Here is a 16,979-nt window from a genome sequence, read left to right on the forward strand (position 1 = left end):
ACTAGTCTGCACTACATTCGACGAGATCTATGGTACTCTCAAGTGTTGTGATGAGTGTCATGCTATACATGTTCACTGTTTGCATATCACAGCCACTATAGTTAGATGGAGAGACTGTGCAACACATATGCAAATAAAAGGTCAGTCAGTGTTGGTTAAGGTGTACTTAGCAGCTGAACGTGGCGGTCTGCACCTTGTGGCTGATGAGGACAGGCCCATACCTATTTCCCCCGAGAGAATCTTGCAGCAGCCGTGTTAGTTTGGAGTCTCGGTAAGGCACATGACTGCTCTTCTTGCTCTGATCTCCAAGAGCACTGATGACATTGCCCAGAGCCAGCTGCAAGACACAAGCACATTATCATTCCAGCTCTCAACCAGGTCCTTAGATTTGTTTATAGTATACATTTTCAACCATATTATATTAGATACAGCTGAGAAAGACTTTTTCATTAAACTTGATGGACAGGCAATAACATGTCCAGCATAATCCTACAACTGGACAAGTACTGTAATACAGTTCGGTTCTTTCTGTGACCTGTATTATGCAGTAGTACAACCAGTCAAGTCACACTGACATTAGGAGGTTGAAGCTAGTTTCCCCTGTCAACCAGCAGCATCCATACCAATCCACAGTTGATGGAGATCCCCTCCCGGGCCCGCTCGCCAGTGGCACCAGTGCGCTTCAGCCGTTCTGACCCAGCCAGGTCCACAAAGTGGAACTTGGCCGTCAGCGTCTCATACTCTGGCTGTGAGATGGGTCTGTCGGATACATCAGCCATGTCTTCGCTTACATCACCATTTGTCTGTAGAAACCAGAGAGAAGTGACTGCCATTAAGCAGTCTGACTGTACTTAAGCAGAGCAAGCAAAAGGACAGCACAACAGAAGTAGCAGGATATAAAAATCTCAGGAGGATGCCAGACCGATGCTATAATTGCAGGGCATTATGACTGTGGAAATGCTGGGTAACAGTGCTGCTTGCCTCACACATCCCTTATTCGCACTTCACCAACCCTTGTGTCTGATATTATAGCTTCCAAAAACTTTGGAGATGTGGGTGTGCCAGGATGAATTTGATGAGCTTACCAACTGGGGCTGCCGGCACACCCGCATCTGGCAGAGGTGGATTGTGAAGATGGCATGTGAGCGAGAGCTCTGGGCGTTCATCTGGGTGCTGGCCGTGGTGCGAGAGAGGGCACCCAGCTTCAGGCACTGCAGCAGCTGCGGAGGACAGGGTATTACACCTGATTTGGGATCTGCTGGGTGACCCACAACAGCAGAAAAAGCTCTTATGAACAAGTCACCATAAATAAGGTGGCTTTAACAGTGAGAAAGTGTGTAAGTACAAATGAAGGGTGCGCAACTAATAACTACATTCCTGAAACAAGAGACTAAATTCACATCAGACAGTTAAAACAAACTGCGATCAACCAGGAAGATGGCTGAGGGCACCACCTGGTGGGCCTGTGCTCACCTCCTCCTCAGAGGTGACAAGTCGAGAGGTCACCCCAGTAGTATAGATGCCCCCATTGGGATCCTCGTGTATTCGGATGTTGGACTTCCTGCTTCGCGAATCCATGTCTCGTGCACTGTCGAAGAGGTCCAGGATCTCCTCGTTGTACAACTAGAAGACACACACTGTATCTCTGGCACAGATGGCAAGCAGTCTCAGGAGGTTTTAATCCTTGCTTTTGGACCACAGTGGCTACCATCTCCTCACCATCAGAGCCAAAGGCTCCTCAATGACTTGAAACATAAGGCCAGCTGAACAAAAAACCTCAGGTTAAGGTAGGGACATGGCTCAACAAAGTTGATAAACTCCAGCCACAAATGAAATAAGGGCATGTTAGGAGCCAGTAATGGACCAATACTCTCCTCTCATGGGACACTAATTTGCTGGCATTGAAGACTGTTTGAAAAATTAAAGCAATTATTCTTCTTAATGGCAGCCATACAGAGACAGCTCTAAATACTGCTTGCCAGACTTTGTTGGCTTTGGGCAGCTTAGATTGTTGATGGTACAATTACACCTCTACACTTCTTCTTTTTCCATTGGTACAAAGCAGGTTACTGCGGAATGTGAAAACGGCTGAAGCGCGGCATTCCCCAAAATTTCCAGTGGCCTCTCTTCACCCTGTCATCTCCCATGAGAATGTTTTCACATTATTTTTCATTTGTGCATTGCCAAGAGTACAGAATAATTTATTTGTAGTATGCACAATATGACAAATACTAAAAAGGTAACAGAATAAAATTCCAGGTCTTGGTAAGTTCTGCCGGATCATTAATTTCATCCAAAAGAAGAGTTGGTTTTTCACACACACACACACACACACACACACACACACACACACACACACACACATTTTCAGAACCGCTTGTCCCATACGGGGTCACGGGGAACTGGAGCCCACCCGGTAACACAGGGCATAAGGCCGGAGGGGGAGGGGACACACCCAGGACGGGACGCCAGTCCATCGCAAGGCACCCCAAGCAGGACTCGAACCCCAGACCCACTGGAGAGGAGGACTGTGATCCAACCCACTGCGCCACTGCGCCCCCCTAGTTGGTTTTTCAGTTAGGAAAATTATTTGCAACATATTATTTTCCTTATGGGGGGCGCGGTGGTGCAGTGGGTTGGACCGGGTCCTGCTCTCCAGTGGGTCTGGGGTTCGAGTCCTGCTTGGGGTGCCTTGCGACGGACTGGCATCCCGTGCTGGGTGTGTCCCCTCCCCCTCCGGCCTTACGCCCTGTGTTGCCGGGTAGGCACCGGTTCCCCGCGACCCCGTATGGGACAAGCGGTTCAGAAAATGTGTTTATTTTCCTTATCCGCTAATACACTGATGCAGAAGTAAAGAGCAAGATAAGACAGTAATTTGCTTCAGATTTTCATTTTGCCAAATAAGCAAAAAAAGGCAAATAATGTAATCAGTAACCAAAATTCAAGATAGATTGTGTTACCATGTCTAATTAAACCACATATGCTTGATTAACAATTGATCCAAATATTGACCTGTGCATTCCCAATCAGATCACTGTAAGGAATTTATCTTTTACACAGACAGCAAACAAGATCAGCAAAAATGTAAATTTTGTATATTACTCACAGAAGCCCTCTAATCACATTATCTCAAAATCTGTAGACAGGTTCCATAATTAATGTGTGTGTGTGTGTGTGTGTGTGAAAATGTTACACTGATAAAAAGTCAAACTGTATGCATGAAGAAATGGTCTGTTAATGTCTTTTAATTAAAACCATCTTCTAAGAGGATAAAACAGAATTTAAATACTGCAGGAGGTCAATGAGGTCATTGACAACCCCCCCTTCAGTAACCCTCCCTCAACACCATTCACCTCCAGGAACTGGGCGCTGACTTTGAACTCAGGGGGCTGCATGCCAGATGCTCGCGCCTCAGCCTGCTGCTTCTCAATGCCCTGGAAGAGCTGGCGTATGGCACGGGGGATGATGCCCTGCTCGTTTTCAGCCACACTCACGTCGAAGCCCGTGCCCATAGTGTAGGTCTTTCCCGAGCCCGTCTGCAAATAGGAGATCCCCACACCCCCATAACACACAGTGAGGGGCCAGAAGTCCAGACAGTTGGTCCTAAGGCCTAAAACTGTGAACATGACACAATCCTAGGACTCAGTGGTCATTAGAGAGAGATACCTGATGTGCCTGTTTGCAAATGCAAATCTAAAAACTGTGAAACAACTAACACTAAAACTGCCTTGGCAGCCTTACTGCACTGGTTGCTAGCATAGTTTAAAGCTGTGACTAAAGCTGAATTAGAGCTTTATATGAAGCTTAGCACTGGCTGTACCATTTAACATGCTGCTTAACCACTGGGACGGACAAAGCGCAAGGGCCTGGACTGCAGGTAAGGCGTTCAGTCTGCTGCCTGCTGTACGATATGACATTAAGAGCAAAGATATGTGGATTGACTGTTTTCTGGCCAGTATCCAACGACACTTCTCGGGAACAGCCCGAAAACATCTTTCCTGAATTTCATATAAGACTACAGTCTGCACTTTGCACATGCAAAAATGGGAAATGGGTGAGTTTAAGAGCATATGGCTGGACTAGGACATGTAGGTGTGCACAAGCATCTGTATGAGCACACATACTCATCTGAGGATGCTGACCTGGCCGTATGCAAAGACCGTGGCATTATAACCCTCAAAGCAGCCCTCAACCAGCTTGTGCACGCAGGTAGCATAGATCTGATTCTGCTGGGCATCCATGTCGAACACAAAGTCATACGTGAAGGCCTTATCTTTTCCCAGCAGCACCTGGGGTTCCCCAGGGGTCACCAAGGTGCACACGTGGCAGCCCTCGATCTTCTCCTTGGACATCTGAGGGCGGATCCTGAGAAGTTACAGTAACAAGTTTTGTCAACACTAGATATCTCAAATCACCACACACACTCCAGTGTTACAGCACTACATGCACTTCCAATGTCATAAGAGAGCACATCTACTATCTACTACTAGTTCTCTCCCCCCAAGGTATGGTCAACAGATCTCCTTGTTTCAAGGGTCTCATTCCCTTTTCATGTTGGGGGTGAAACGCATTCAGACTTCAACTGTGAAGTGCAAAAGACATAAAAAAATGAATATACATTTTCACGAATAACATCAAAAAACCTGTATGTTATCAAAGGTAAAGAGGACTACTATCTGATGAATCTTATTTCAGTGTTATTTTGTTGACGGATTTTTGATTCATGATTGACATTTCTAGGTGTGTTTGTACATTTGGTTAATTTTCCTGTTTGTAATCCGACAAAAGTAATGAGAACACATAATGGTCCCCACCACCCGACCCCTTTGTTACTCATCCATTGAACCTTTGGCCATCCCCACAACAAGCCCCATCTGACAGCTGGGCATCAGACCGAAAAACACCACTTTCCATACAAGTTCTGTGACATTCCAAGATGCCTCATTTATACTGGCACTTTTACACTTATTTACACATATAGTTGCACGGAAACACACTCAATGTTTCCTGCAGTCTTAAGACCAACACAAGAATAAGAAGTTTGCAAAGGAGATTTATTTAGACTTTCAGAATTAAGTGCTTTTTTAAGCTTTAAATGGCCTTGAAATGCTACATAGAGTGTACTGAGCACATGTTAGTCGGAGATAAGAATCCCTACTTTACTACCATTTATGTCTAGGTCGGTATTTGTGGACTCTTTCTTGCTGTACCAGTGAAACTGAAGAAATGAAAAGTGAAGCCCAAGCCACAGCAACTGAGTGGAGGGATGAAGAGTTTTCGTCTTTTCGCTATATATTCACATTTCCTTTCATTACCACACATAAGACACATACATACATGCACCCACATGCTAATGAACCTAAGAAAAGAGGCTTAAGTGGTTTCTCCCTGTCCCCCCCAAGACAGCACAGCCAAGAGGACAGCCAAGGTCTCTTTCAATCAGATCATCCAGTTCTGAGATATTAAACAAGAGCAAGTGAATTATATTAATATATTAAGCAGACACAAGTACATAACAAACCTAACTGTGTCTTTCAGGCAATGAAAGATAACACACTAACTTCCTACAAAGTGTGATCTATACGTGTATATACAATATATAATTATTGTTTATTAAACAGCACAACTACCATACAAGGGACTTGTATCTGCATCCAAATCTTTCCTTCTGTTCAGTAAGGTACTTTTGCATTTTCCCGAGATGTACATTACTTTGGAGAAAAGGATCTGTTAAAAGAATAAATGTAAATGTAAATGGTACTTTAGATGATAAATGAGCTTTGAGCAACAAAAACTACTAAACTGGACAAAAGGATTTTATTTCTCACATTGGTGTTCTCATTGCTCAAAATAGGTTTGATGTTCTTCTAAACCACATACCTCCAGCACAGTGAACCATACCAGGGGACACTTTTGGAAGGCCGGGACACCCACCAGCTCAGCAGTCTAGGGGTGCACAGCGCTCCGCCAGACCCTGCCTGGCCACATATCACAGCAAGATCCCACTGGGAAACCTCTACTCCAGGTGACACAGTCGCTGAGTTGCTGCTGTCTCACAGATGCTCCTTCACAGGCAAATTGACATCAGCAACAGTCATTACTACTGACCCCAGGGACACTTCAGCAGTGGGGGGCACCAGCACCTCTTGTAAACCCTTACACATCAAAGGTCAAACTCCTATTGTGGAACTAATTTGTTCTCTCAAAGTGCTGGCATTGAAGTTAAATCCAAATAAGCAGGAATGAATTCTGGAAAAGCATTATTTCAGTTGTTTCTTGTGTTTTCTTGTGCGAAGCAAGATACTTTACTTAGCATGTTTTATAAACACTAAATCCTTTATGTCTAAAGCACCAATTTTGACTGGACTCTCTGCATGCTCATTCAGCAACACAGAATATGCATAAATATGCTGAAATAACCAATGTTAAATGATGGTCGAATAGGGAAGCAGGCAGAGTATTGCTTCAGCGTAATGGAAGGGTGTGGTAGTAGTGAGATTTGCACCTCTTAATCATTGAACGCTGAGCACAATGGGAAGGAACAGCATAGGAAATGTGGTAACAACAAACCCCAAGCAGACAGACAGATTGCCTTCCCTGCGGAGCACAAGCAAATAAAGACTGACCCCATAATACTCTTTGGCTTCAACTCTAGACACACAGCTAGACAAGCGGCCATTTCAGATGAGATGCGACCTTCAGAAAGGAGAGCAATGCCATGGAAAAGGCTGGCATCCAACTTTGGGTGGCGCTTACAAGACAGTGTCAGAAAAACAGAACCAGTTCTATCACTACCAAAGAAAACCAAAACATTGCTGTCTAGATCTGCAGGGACAGTTTCCATGGCAATGTGCCCTATGGCAAAGAAAACTCGCCATCCAACAAGACAACAGTGCCTAGGCTACACTGGCACACTTCTGTAAATATGCCCTCACGTCCCAACACAAATTTGGCTCGACAGACAAAGGATGGCCTGTGGAACCCAAAGATTACAAGCCAAGGTTTTGCATGGGGAGCTCAGCTTGGACTGGTTCCAAAGTCCCGGTTTGTTCGAATGGGTCCCAAGAGGATATAAAACCAGCTCTGTCTGTATACGATCTCTTCACTCTCATCAGTGTTGGGCCCTAGAAGAAGTCCCTGACAGTGTCTCCATATTCACTGTCTTTGAATGGCTATTAAAACACTCTCCATATTCACTGTTTTACCCTATCAAGGCAGACCAGGGATTCTTATTCCTCCTCTTCACTTATATAACAGACTGCTCCAAAAGCTTGTATTCAAATTACTTTCTTTTCATTCTGTGTCCTGAGCAGCAACAGTTTGTTTTTTAAGCTGTAATGAAAAGAGAACATTGCATTGTACACAAGTGCTAACATGCTTATTATTTGAGTAAGTCCACTGATCCCACAATGTCCTAATTTTCTCTTATCATCACACACATACAAACACACACACAGCAGCCTGTTTTCACAAGAGCTCTCTCACCTCCCATTCTGCACCCCCTCAGTGGCTGGGAAAACAGTTCAGTGGGTCATTGGGGGAGGTGTAGCAGAGGAAATGGACTCCTGTGTATTTCCCTTTGTGGAGACAGCAGCCACTGTGAGACATTTCCTCTGCAGGCACTGCGCTGCGCTGCTCCTCTCTCCTGTACTGCTAGTTGGTAACGGTTGAACCTACACAAATGGACCAATATGCTTTCTCACACACAGGAAAATCAAACCACGTGACGTAGAGTGAAAAGGGGAAACATTCACTGACAAGCTGTATTATAAACAACCGAAAGACCAAATGAGTCCCATCAGAGACAAAACATCTTTAAAGTTCCATTCATACTGTCACACTGCACATATTTCACATGCAAACAGACATGCAGATTAGCGGACAAGCCCCACTGAGAATTAAACTGACAACAACAAGTTGCACAACAAAGGATGAGTTTGCATAAAGTGACTTGACAGCCATATATGCATCATCACACTCTGGTTTTGGAGCAAACCACGGTGGACACACTGATCATGAGCAGCGAGATTGTGCAGCAAAGGCCAGACCAGATGGGATCCTTGCCACCTTGCTGACGGATATACTGCCTGGCCTGCACAGGCCCCATCAAAGAAACACACACAGGGAGGTTATCAGGCACTTTTGTCAGCTTCCCATGATACACACACTCAGCCTTTCACTTCATCACCTCCCTACCGCACCCATCCAATCCAATACAAAAGGACTTGTCTTGCGCTGACTGTGAACCTCCCCCTGCTATACTGTCTATACAACTCCCCCGTCACCACTGTGACAGCCTCCCCCTCGTACCCACGGCTACAGGAAACAACATCAGTCTCAAGGCATGGACTAGCAAGTGGCAAATACAGGATTTCCTGCCCTGCCCTGCAGAGCATCTGTCTGCTGGAAAAACAGGTCTGACAAAGCTGCCAAGCCAAAGATACTCAAAGAAAGATAAACAGCGAAGGGAGCAGAGCTGAGGGTGGCTCGGGACCCGAGGCGCAACATGTGCCAAAACTCCACTGTCCCATTACTTTGCCTCCCTTTCACTGTGCAATAGACATCAGCACAGCAGCAACATCAACTCTGAAAAAGGGCAAAGGAGCTCATGTTTCACCGTTCAGAGTCACTGCAAAAACAGGTCTTGCAGCCTGTAAAAAAATGGAAGCAAGCAGCTCTGAGCAGGTGGTCATGAGTGACACCAGGCCGAGTACACCGGGAAGGAGAACTGTTTGGTTTATCCAACCATTTCCCATCATCCCACATGCTCATCCCAGCCCCAGGGAAAGGTCTAAAAGGCATTAGGTTCACATGCAGATGGTTACCACATTGGTTACAGCCTATGCTGCCATGTCCTTAGTACCACCCATAAGGGCAGTTCCTGATCAGAAGTCCAGTGGAGCTTGGGGTGAGAGGGTGTGCGCTCCCTGAACTCTGTGTCACTGCCACTCAGGAGACAAGGCGAATGTGCCAGGGTTGCCGGGATGGCCAAAACGAAAGGCAGCACACAAGCCCCCTTTTTCCCAGACTGGGGGAAAAGAGTGCTGTCTGGTGCACGGAGGTCAAAGATGATACTGCACTCACCCAGAGTACAAAGCAAGCTTGATTTGGCCTTCATGAGCTTCATGGCTCTGACCCAGTGTTGGTGAGGGAGGGTCAGCTTCCTTTGGAACCCTGTGTGCAAGTGTTACAAGGATTTTGGCTCATACGGGGTCCCAGGGTGACCCTTCTGTCATGTACTGAGCAGAGAACTTGATCATTCGGAGAATGAAGGATGGGGGGAATTGCTTGAACAGTGCACTCAGTTCTTTGTGCCCCTTACATGTTCTGTTCCCTCAGATGAGTGGCAGTATGGTCAGAGCTCAAAAACACTATTTGTCTCTCTTTGCTGGGGAATGCAATTAGACACAGGAGAGGGGATTTTTTTAATCAATAACCATTGTCCTTCTTAATTCATCCTCAATAACTTTTAAATATGCATGTTATCTGTTTGTGTGAAGGAACTTTGTGTGTTTGTCAAAACATGTGATCTATGACTGAATGAGAGTACTTTACGTGTGGCCCACAGTATGTGTGTGTGTGTGTGTGTGTGTGTGTGTGTGTGTGTGTGTGTTAGTAATCCAGCATGGCCTCTCCCTGCCTCATGGCTCCTCTTTGAAGAGCGGCAGTGCAGATGGCGACATGTTCCCTAGCCGCCCACCCCACATAGCAGCCTGCAAGCACTGTCAGTGTCCCCTCACAGCCATGTGTTAATTCACTCCAGTGCCCCCACCAATGTCAACTCAAACAGCATGCCTTTGTCCTTGCATCTCTCACAACAGTTCCAAGCTACCTGACCACCTCGACCTCCCACTTCCTCTCTGTTCTGCTATAATGAAGCTGACACACACCCCTTTGTTATAGCTCCACAGCAGTGTCACTTCACTATTATCATTTGCGCTCTTACAGACTTACAGTCGATCTTTCACAGAAGTAATTTAGGTCAGGGAAATCAAATGTAAAACTGCACCTCGTCCTCACAACTTGGGCTGTTTAACCACAATTTTACCTGTAAACCTGATATATGATACATTAGTTGAAAGCACTTAGCTCCCCTCCTTCAGTTGCCATGCTGTGAGACTTCTACTGCTGTCTGGCACCTCCAGCAGAGCCACTAGGATCAGCATATACTGAAGACTAAATGACAAGTCCTAACTGACCTACCTTCACACCTACGACTCCTGAACTTCTTAGTGACTTTACCTATTTCTACACACAAACACAGGGTCATGCACATCGAGGGCCATGTGCAAAGGTACAGCACATAGAGTTGCGGCTACAGCTGTCACATTGCGATCACAGGGCCCAGGGTTTCAATCCTACCTCCTGCTGTATTACTCTTGTTCACGATTTTTATTTACATTTGCAACTACCTGTCACCTGCCCTGAATTACTCCACTAAAAATTACCCAGCTTTATTAAAGGGAAAAAGGTTCAAAAACCCCTTATGAATAAAAAATCAAGGCTTTCGTTTACCCCGCCCGGTATGGGGTCACTGGGGCCCCACCCTGGAGCCAGGCCTGGGGGGGGCTTGCATGCGAGCGCCTGGTGGCCAGGTCTATGCCCACGGGGCCTGGCCGGGCTCAGCCCGAAGCCATGACGTGGAGCCGCTCTTCGGTGGGCTCACCACCTGCCGGAGAGACCGTGAGGGGCCGGTGCATTGTGATTTGGGCGGTGGTCGGGGCCGAGTGCCTGGCCGACCCAAACCTCGGGCACCAACTCTGGTTTTTGGGACTTGGAATGTCACCTCACTGGCGGGGAAGGAGCCTGAGCTGGTGCGGGAAGTTGAGAGATACCGTCTAGATATAGTCGGGCTCACTTCCACTCACAGCTTGGGTTCTGGAACCATTCTTCTCAACCAAGGGTGGACTCTCCACTATTCTGGCGTTGCCCAGGGTGAGAGGCGGCGGGCGGGTGTGGGCTTATTAATAGCCCCCCAGTTTAGCTGCCATGTGCTGGAGTCTACCCCGGTGAATGAGAGGGTCATCTCCTTGCGCCTTCGGGTCAGGGAACGGTCTCTCACTGTCGTTTGTGCTTATGCGCCTAGTGGCAGTGTAGAGTACCTGGCCTTCTTGGAGTCCCTGGAGGGCGTGCTGGAAAGCACTCCCACTGGGGACTCTGTCGTTCTACTGGGGGACTTTAACGCCTACATGGGCAGCGACAGTGATACCTGGAGGGGCATGATTGGGAGGAACGGCCTCCCTGATCTGAACCCGAGCGGTGAGTTGTTATTGGATTTCTGTGCTAGTCGCGGTTTATCCATAACGAACACCATGTTCATGCATAAGGGTGTCCATCAGTGCACTTGGCACCAGAACACCCTAGGTCGGAGGTCGATGATCGACTTTGTAGTCGTTTCTTCTGACCTTCGGCCATATGTCTTGGACACTCGGGTGAAGAGAGGGGCTGAGCTGTCACCTGATGATCTGAGGCTGGCTGATCTGGGGCTGGCTGATCACCACCTGGTGGTGAGTTGGATTCGATGGCGGGGGAAAAAGCTGGACAGACCTGGCAGGCCCAAACGCATAGTGAGGGTCTGTTGGGAACGTTTGGCGGAGGCCCCTGTCAGAGAGGTCTTCAACTCCCACCTCCGACAGAGCTTCAACCAGGTCCCGAGGGAGGTGGGGAACATCGAGTCTGAATGGACTATGTTCCGCGCCTCCATTGTCGGGGCGGCGGTTCGGAGCTGCGGCCATAAGGTCTCCGGCGCCTGTCGCAGCGGCAATCCTTGAACACGGTGGTGGACACCAGAAGTAAGGGATGCCGTCAAGCTGAAGAAGGAGTTCTATCGGGCCTGGCTGGCTCATGGGACTCCTGAAGCAGCTGACAGGTACCGACGGGCCAAACGGAGCGCGGCTCTGGCAGTTGCCGCGGCAAAAACTCGGGCTTGGGAGGAGTTCGGTGAGGCCATGGAGATAGACTTTCGGTCGGCTTCAAAAAGATTCTGGCAAACCGTCCGGCAACTCAGAGGGGGGAAGCGGTGTTCCACAAACACTGTTTACAGTGGAAGTGGTGCGCTGCTGACCTCAGCTGAGGATGTCCTCAGGCGGTGGAAGAAGTACTTTGAGGATCCCCTCAATCCCTCCGACACGCCTTCCGTAGAGAAAGCTGAGGCTGGGGACTTGGAGGGGGACTCGTCCATTACTCTGGCTGAAGTTGCTGAGGTAGTCAAAAAACTCCTCGGTGGCAAGGCTCCGGGGGTGGATGAGATCCGCCCCAAGTTTCTCAAGTATCTGGATGTTGTGGGGCTGTCTTGGCTGACATGCCTCTGCAGCATCGCGTGGAGTTCGGGAACGGTGCCTCTGGACTGGCAGACCGGGGTGGTGGTCCCTCTTTTTAAGAAGGGGGACCGGAGATTGTGTTCCAACTACAGGGGGATCACACTCCTTAGCCTCCCTGGGAAAGTCTATGCCAGGGTACTGGAAAGGAGAATCCGACCGATAGTCAAACCTCGGATTCAGGAGGAGCAATGCGGTTTTCGCCCTGGCCGTGGAACACTGGACCAGCTCTATACCCTCACTAGGGTGCTGGAGGGTTCGTGGGAGTTTGCCCAACCAGTCCATATGTGTTTTGTGGACCTGGAGAAGGCATTCAACCGTGTCCCTTGTGGCATCCTATGGGAGGTGCTTCGGGATTATGGGGTTCGGGGCTCACTGCAACGGGCTGTTCGTTCCCTGTATGACCGGAGCAGGAGCTTGGTTCGCATTGCCGGCAGTAAGTCAGACCTGTTCCCAGTGCATGTTGGACTCCGCCAGGGCTGCCCTTTGTCACCGATTCTGTTCATTATCTTCATGGACAGAATTTCTAGGCGCAGCCAGGGAACGGAGGATGTCTGTTTTGGTGGCCGCGGGATCTCGTCTCTGCTTTTTGCGGACGATGTGGTCCTGTTGGCTTCATTAAGTCAAGACTTGCAGCGTGCACTGGGGAGGTTTGCAGCGGAGTGCGAAGCGGCGGGGATGAGAATCAGCACCTCCAAATCCGAGGCCATGGTTCTCAGTCGGAAAAAGGTGGATTGCCCCCTCCGGGTTAGGGGGGAGTTGCTCCCTCAAGTGGAGGAGTTTAAGTATCTCGGGGTCTTGTTCACGAGTGAGGGAAAAATGGAGCGGCAGGTTGACAGACGGATCGGTGCGGCGTCCGCAGTAATGCGGTCATTGTACCGGTCTGTTGTGGTGAAGAAAGAGCTGAGTCGTAAGGCGAAGCTTTCAATTTACCGGTCGATCTACGTTCCTACCTTCACCTATGGTCATGAACTCTGGATCATGACCGAAAGAACGAGATCGCGGATACAAGCGGCAGAAATGAGTTTCCTCCGCAGAGTGGCTGGGCGCACCCTTAGGGATAGGGTGAGGAGCTCAGTCACCCGGGAGGAGCTCGGAGTAGAGCCGCTGCTCCTCCGCATCAAGAGGAGCCAGTTGAGGTGGCTCGGGCATCTGTTCCGGATGCCTCCTGGACGCCTCCCTGGGGAGGTGTTCCGGGCTTGTCCCACTGGGAGGAGGCCTCGGGGCAGACCCAGGACACGTTGGAGAGACTATGTCTCCCGGCTGGGCTGGGAACGCCTTGGGGTTTCCCCAGAGGAACTGGAGGAGGTGTGCGGGGAGAGGGAAGTCTGGAGGACTCTGCTCGGACTGCTGCCCCCGCGACCCGGCCCCGGATAAAAGCGGAGGAAGATGGATGGATGGATGGATGGATGGATGGATATTAAAGGGAAAATAACTGTGAGTAGCTAAACTGTCAGCTAAATAAGCTAAACAATAGTTATTAGTCATGAGTGGTTAATGGCATATTTAGAATAAAGTATTTAGGAAATGCTAATCCAAAATGATCGCTGAGTATATGGACTTGTACATTTGAAGTGTCACCAAGTGAAAATATAAGAAGAATCAGGACAATACCAGATGCACCCACAAAAATAAAGTACCAGCGACTAACAATTTCAATTAGCGAAACACTGAAGGCCCCGGGTCTATTCATTAATAGCAATAATCAGATCAGATAAATATTCACTTGTGAAACACAATTTATTAAACGGTCGACAAATCATGCAAGTATTGCCTTTCAGTTCCTGCAGTAACAGGGTATTATTTTCAGAATAAGCTATGTCATACAGCATAGTGTCACACAGAGACACAGTGGTCATCTCCTCCAATGGGTGCTCACCAAAACTGTGGCATTGTAGTACAAAATTTGAAAAGTAAATGTAATAAGCAAAATTCAAAAAGGGACTTTGATACCATACCTGGAAAACAAAGTTCAATTTTCGAGTATTGTGCTGCTTACAGCAGTTATAGGTACATTTGTCCATAATCTGTACATTTACAGAAGACAACATTCCTCTGAAGTGGAAAACAGAACATTTCATTTTGTTAAATTCCATCCTAGTCTATTTTAAAATGGTATCCCCAAGTCTCCGTCTAAGGATGTAATAACCAGTTTGTACCAGTTTAAGCAATTTGTTCAACGAACTTCCTACATGGCCATTGTGACTGCAATATTTAATTTTATAAAAAGCAAGCTCTCTCGTCTTTAGACAAACAAATCTGTCAACATATAACTCCAAGTCTGAGAAAATTTGTAGTCACAGTGTTGTACACCAAGACATCTTTGAACAATAACTGACAAGGAATTATAATTATGAAAAATTCTAAAAATTTAAATTAGTCAAACTAATAAAATGATCAAACAACTGAAAAAGAGACATCAATTTACAGTATTTTTACTAAGCCATGAGTAACACAAATGAGTGCCAAAGAAAGTTTCAAAATTACTTTTTCAACTGAACACTGGTGATGCAGGTACAAATTCTTCTTATGTTACACCGCCAGATCCAATGAAATTGCTGTTGTTGTCACTTACTATCCATATGTACATTTACATTGATTCATTTAGCAGACGCTTCTGTCCAAAGCGACGTACATCTCAGCAAAAGTACAATTTATGTATTATTTAATATATCTTGTAATACAGGTTTAAAGAGGTCTATTAGATGACTAATTATTTGTATGATCTGGACTAAGCTCTGGCAATGTAGGCTGTCCAGCTTCAGTAACACAGTCCTGTTAACAGCTAAGGCTCTGAACACTATATACTGTCAGCTACTGTATAGCTGATCCACTCCATCTTGTTCTTTGGAGATGGTATTGACTTGCACACAATGATGGATGCAGGCTTGTGGCAGGACAGTAAGTGGTAGAACCCAGCAGACCATCTCCTATGGAGCGTTTGACATTGTGGGGCTCAGGCAACTTGTCCCAAGCCCAGCAATTGAACATATATGTGCTCCATCTGCTTCGAGTGTCAGATACATTCTTGTGGGTCTTTGCAGTCCTTGTAGAATTCATGGCATGTCTGTCTGTAGGGTCTCACCGATTAATAATAATTGAATAATTGAAACTAACAGAAGTTTAACTCAAATCTTGTGCTATTTTGAGTCAACATTGTCAGTAACCTTCACATCGGTTCCTGCTTTCAAAAATAATAATTTGTTAAAGAAAAATGGGGAAAAAAAACTAATAATTGAGAGCTTTGGTGGTCTTAGTAAGGACATAAAGGACATTAAAACAGTTTACTTGTGGATTCCATTCAGGGGGAATAAACTGAACCAATAAATGTGGCTCAGCGTATTGTGCATCAGGCCAGCAGCCGCTTGCCTGGTGGGGAATGTCTGCCACCATCGGTGCCCCATAGTCAAACTGCAAGCACAAAAAAAAGAGAGAACATTCTGGAAAAAGAGAGTATTCAGAGCCACTGGGATGAGCTCCACTGGAATAGGGTCTTCTGGCTTTGCAGTAACACAGAGACCAGATGTGTGTGATGGTAACAAAGGGGCCCAAGGGGAACAGTGACACAGGTGTGGGGAATGGCAGACTGTCTGTCTTCTTGTCTCATCCAGTTGCCATGGAGATGGGACAGGAGCCCAAAGTCTTGTCAGCTTCCTTTTCTCCTACCCATCTCTTACTTCACCCCCCCCTCACATGAAACAATCCTGCCAGCAGGACCAGACTGAGCTGAAGGCTGTGGGGAGCAGAACATTAGCAGGTTGGGCCCCACATTTGCTACCCAACACGAACCTTTTCTGGGCTACACTCATTGGATTGAGTCGTATTGAGGTGCTACCCTTCGATTGCAAAATCCTTTTTACAGAATTGGACTGTCATTCTATCGTAAATCATACTATCTAGCCCCTTGCTACGTACCCTCCATGCATACAAACACCATGGTACTGCAACATCCTGCATGCTGTGGACATTTACCTTTGAGAAAAGAAAAACATTCCACTGCAAAGGACAGATGGACTAAGACTTTAAAACAGGCAGCCATGTTATCGTCAGCAGCAGTTGTGTTTAGGACTAGAGACTTTGTGTAAAAAAAGCAGTAAGGCAGTCCCACATGTAACATCTCAAATCTCCCATGCATGAGTTGTAACTCATTCTCTTATATCATGGGTAAAAGCTGTAATCTGTAGTGTGCACACACTGTTTCCTCACTTAGCCACCCGAGTCCGGTCATAGCCCACGCTGGTGAAAGCAGCCCCCAATGAGGCTTTTTGGAGGCCCTGAGAGTGGTTCTTGACTAGATTCCATCAAGGGACAGGATTTACCTTTGTTGTCCAGGACAGGATTTGCTCACAGTAGCTAATGATTCCCTCCCTGTAAAAATGCAGATAATAAAACCAAGACCCTGGACTAACTGCTTAAAACAAGAAACGCACCATGAAAAATCAAAAGCAAGACTACAACACCCAAAGTAATCCCTTTCAGCTTCACATATACTACCAATCCTCTTCATGGGATTTCATTTCGGGAAGGTTGCCCAGTGATCTGATCCGGGGTTTCTAAACCTCATTTAAAAGCAGGGTGGACATAAAAAACATTCTGCACATGAAGATGAATTTGAGTGATGTCACAGAGCCCAACATTTCTACATGGGTGAGGCACCAATTC

General features: G+C 47.0%; 1 protein-coding gene across 7 annotated transcripts in view; it reads right to left on the minus strand.

The window, feature by feature from the left end:
• Positions 1-16,979, minus strand: part of kif21b (kinesin family member 21B) — a 62,092-nt gene that overhangs the window by 38,851 nt on the left and 6,262 nt on the right. For all 7 annotated transcript variants that reach the window (XM_018758613.2, XM_018758612.2, XM_018758607.2 and 4 more), the window contains exons 2-7: positions 4,143-4,365; positions 3,354-3,536; positions 1,474-1,623; positions 1,086-1,220; positions 624-803; positions 222-337 (exon numbers count right to left, since the gene is read on the minus strand). In XM_018758613.2, coding sequence (XP_018614129.1) covers positions 222-337; positions 624-803; positions 1,086-1,220; positions 1,474-1,623; positions 3,354-3,536; positions 4,143-4,365 — 987 coding nt within the window. The remainder of the gene's footprint in view (positions 1-221; positions 338-623; positions 804-1,085; positions 1,221-1,473; positions 1,624-3,353; positions 3,537-4,142; positions 4,366-16,979) is intronic.

Source organism: Scleropages formosus, chromosome 2, assembly GCF_900964775.1.
Source record: "Scleropages formosus chromosome 2, fSclFor1.1, whole genome shotgun sequence".
Lineage (NCBI taxonomy): Eukaryota > Metazoa > Chordata > Actinopteri > Osteoglossiformes > Osteoglossidae > Scleropages > Scleropages formosus.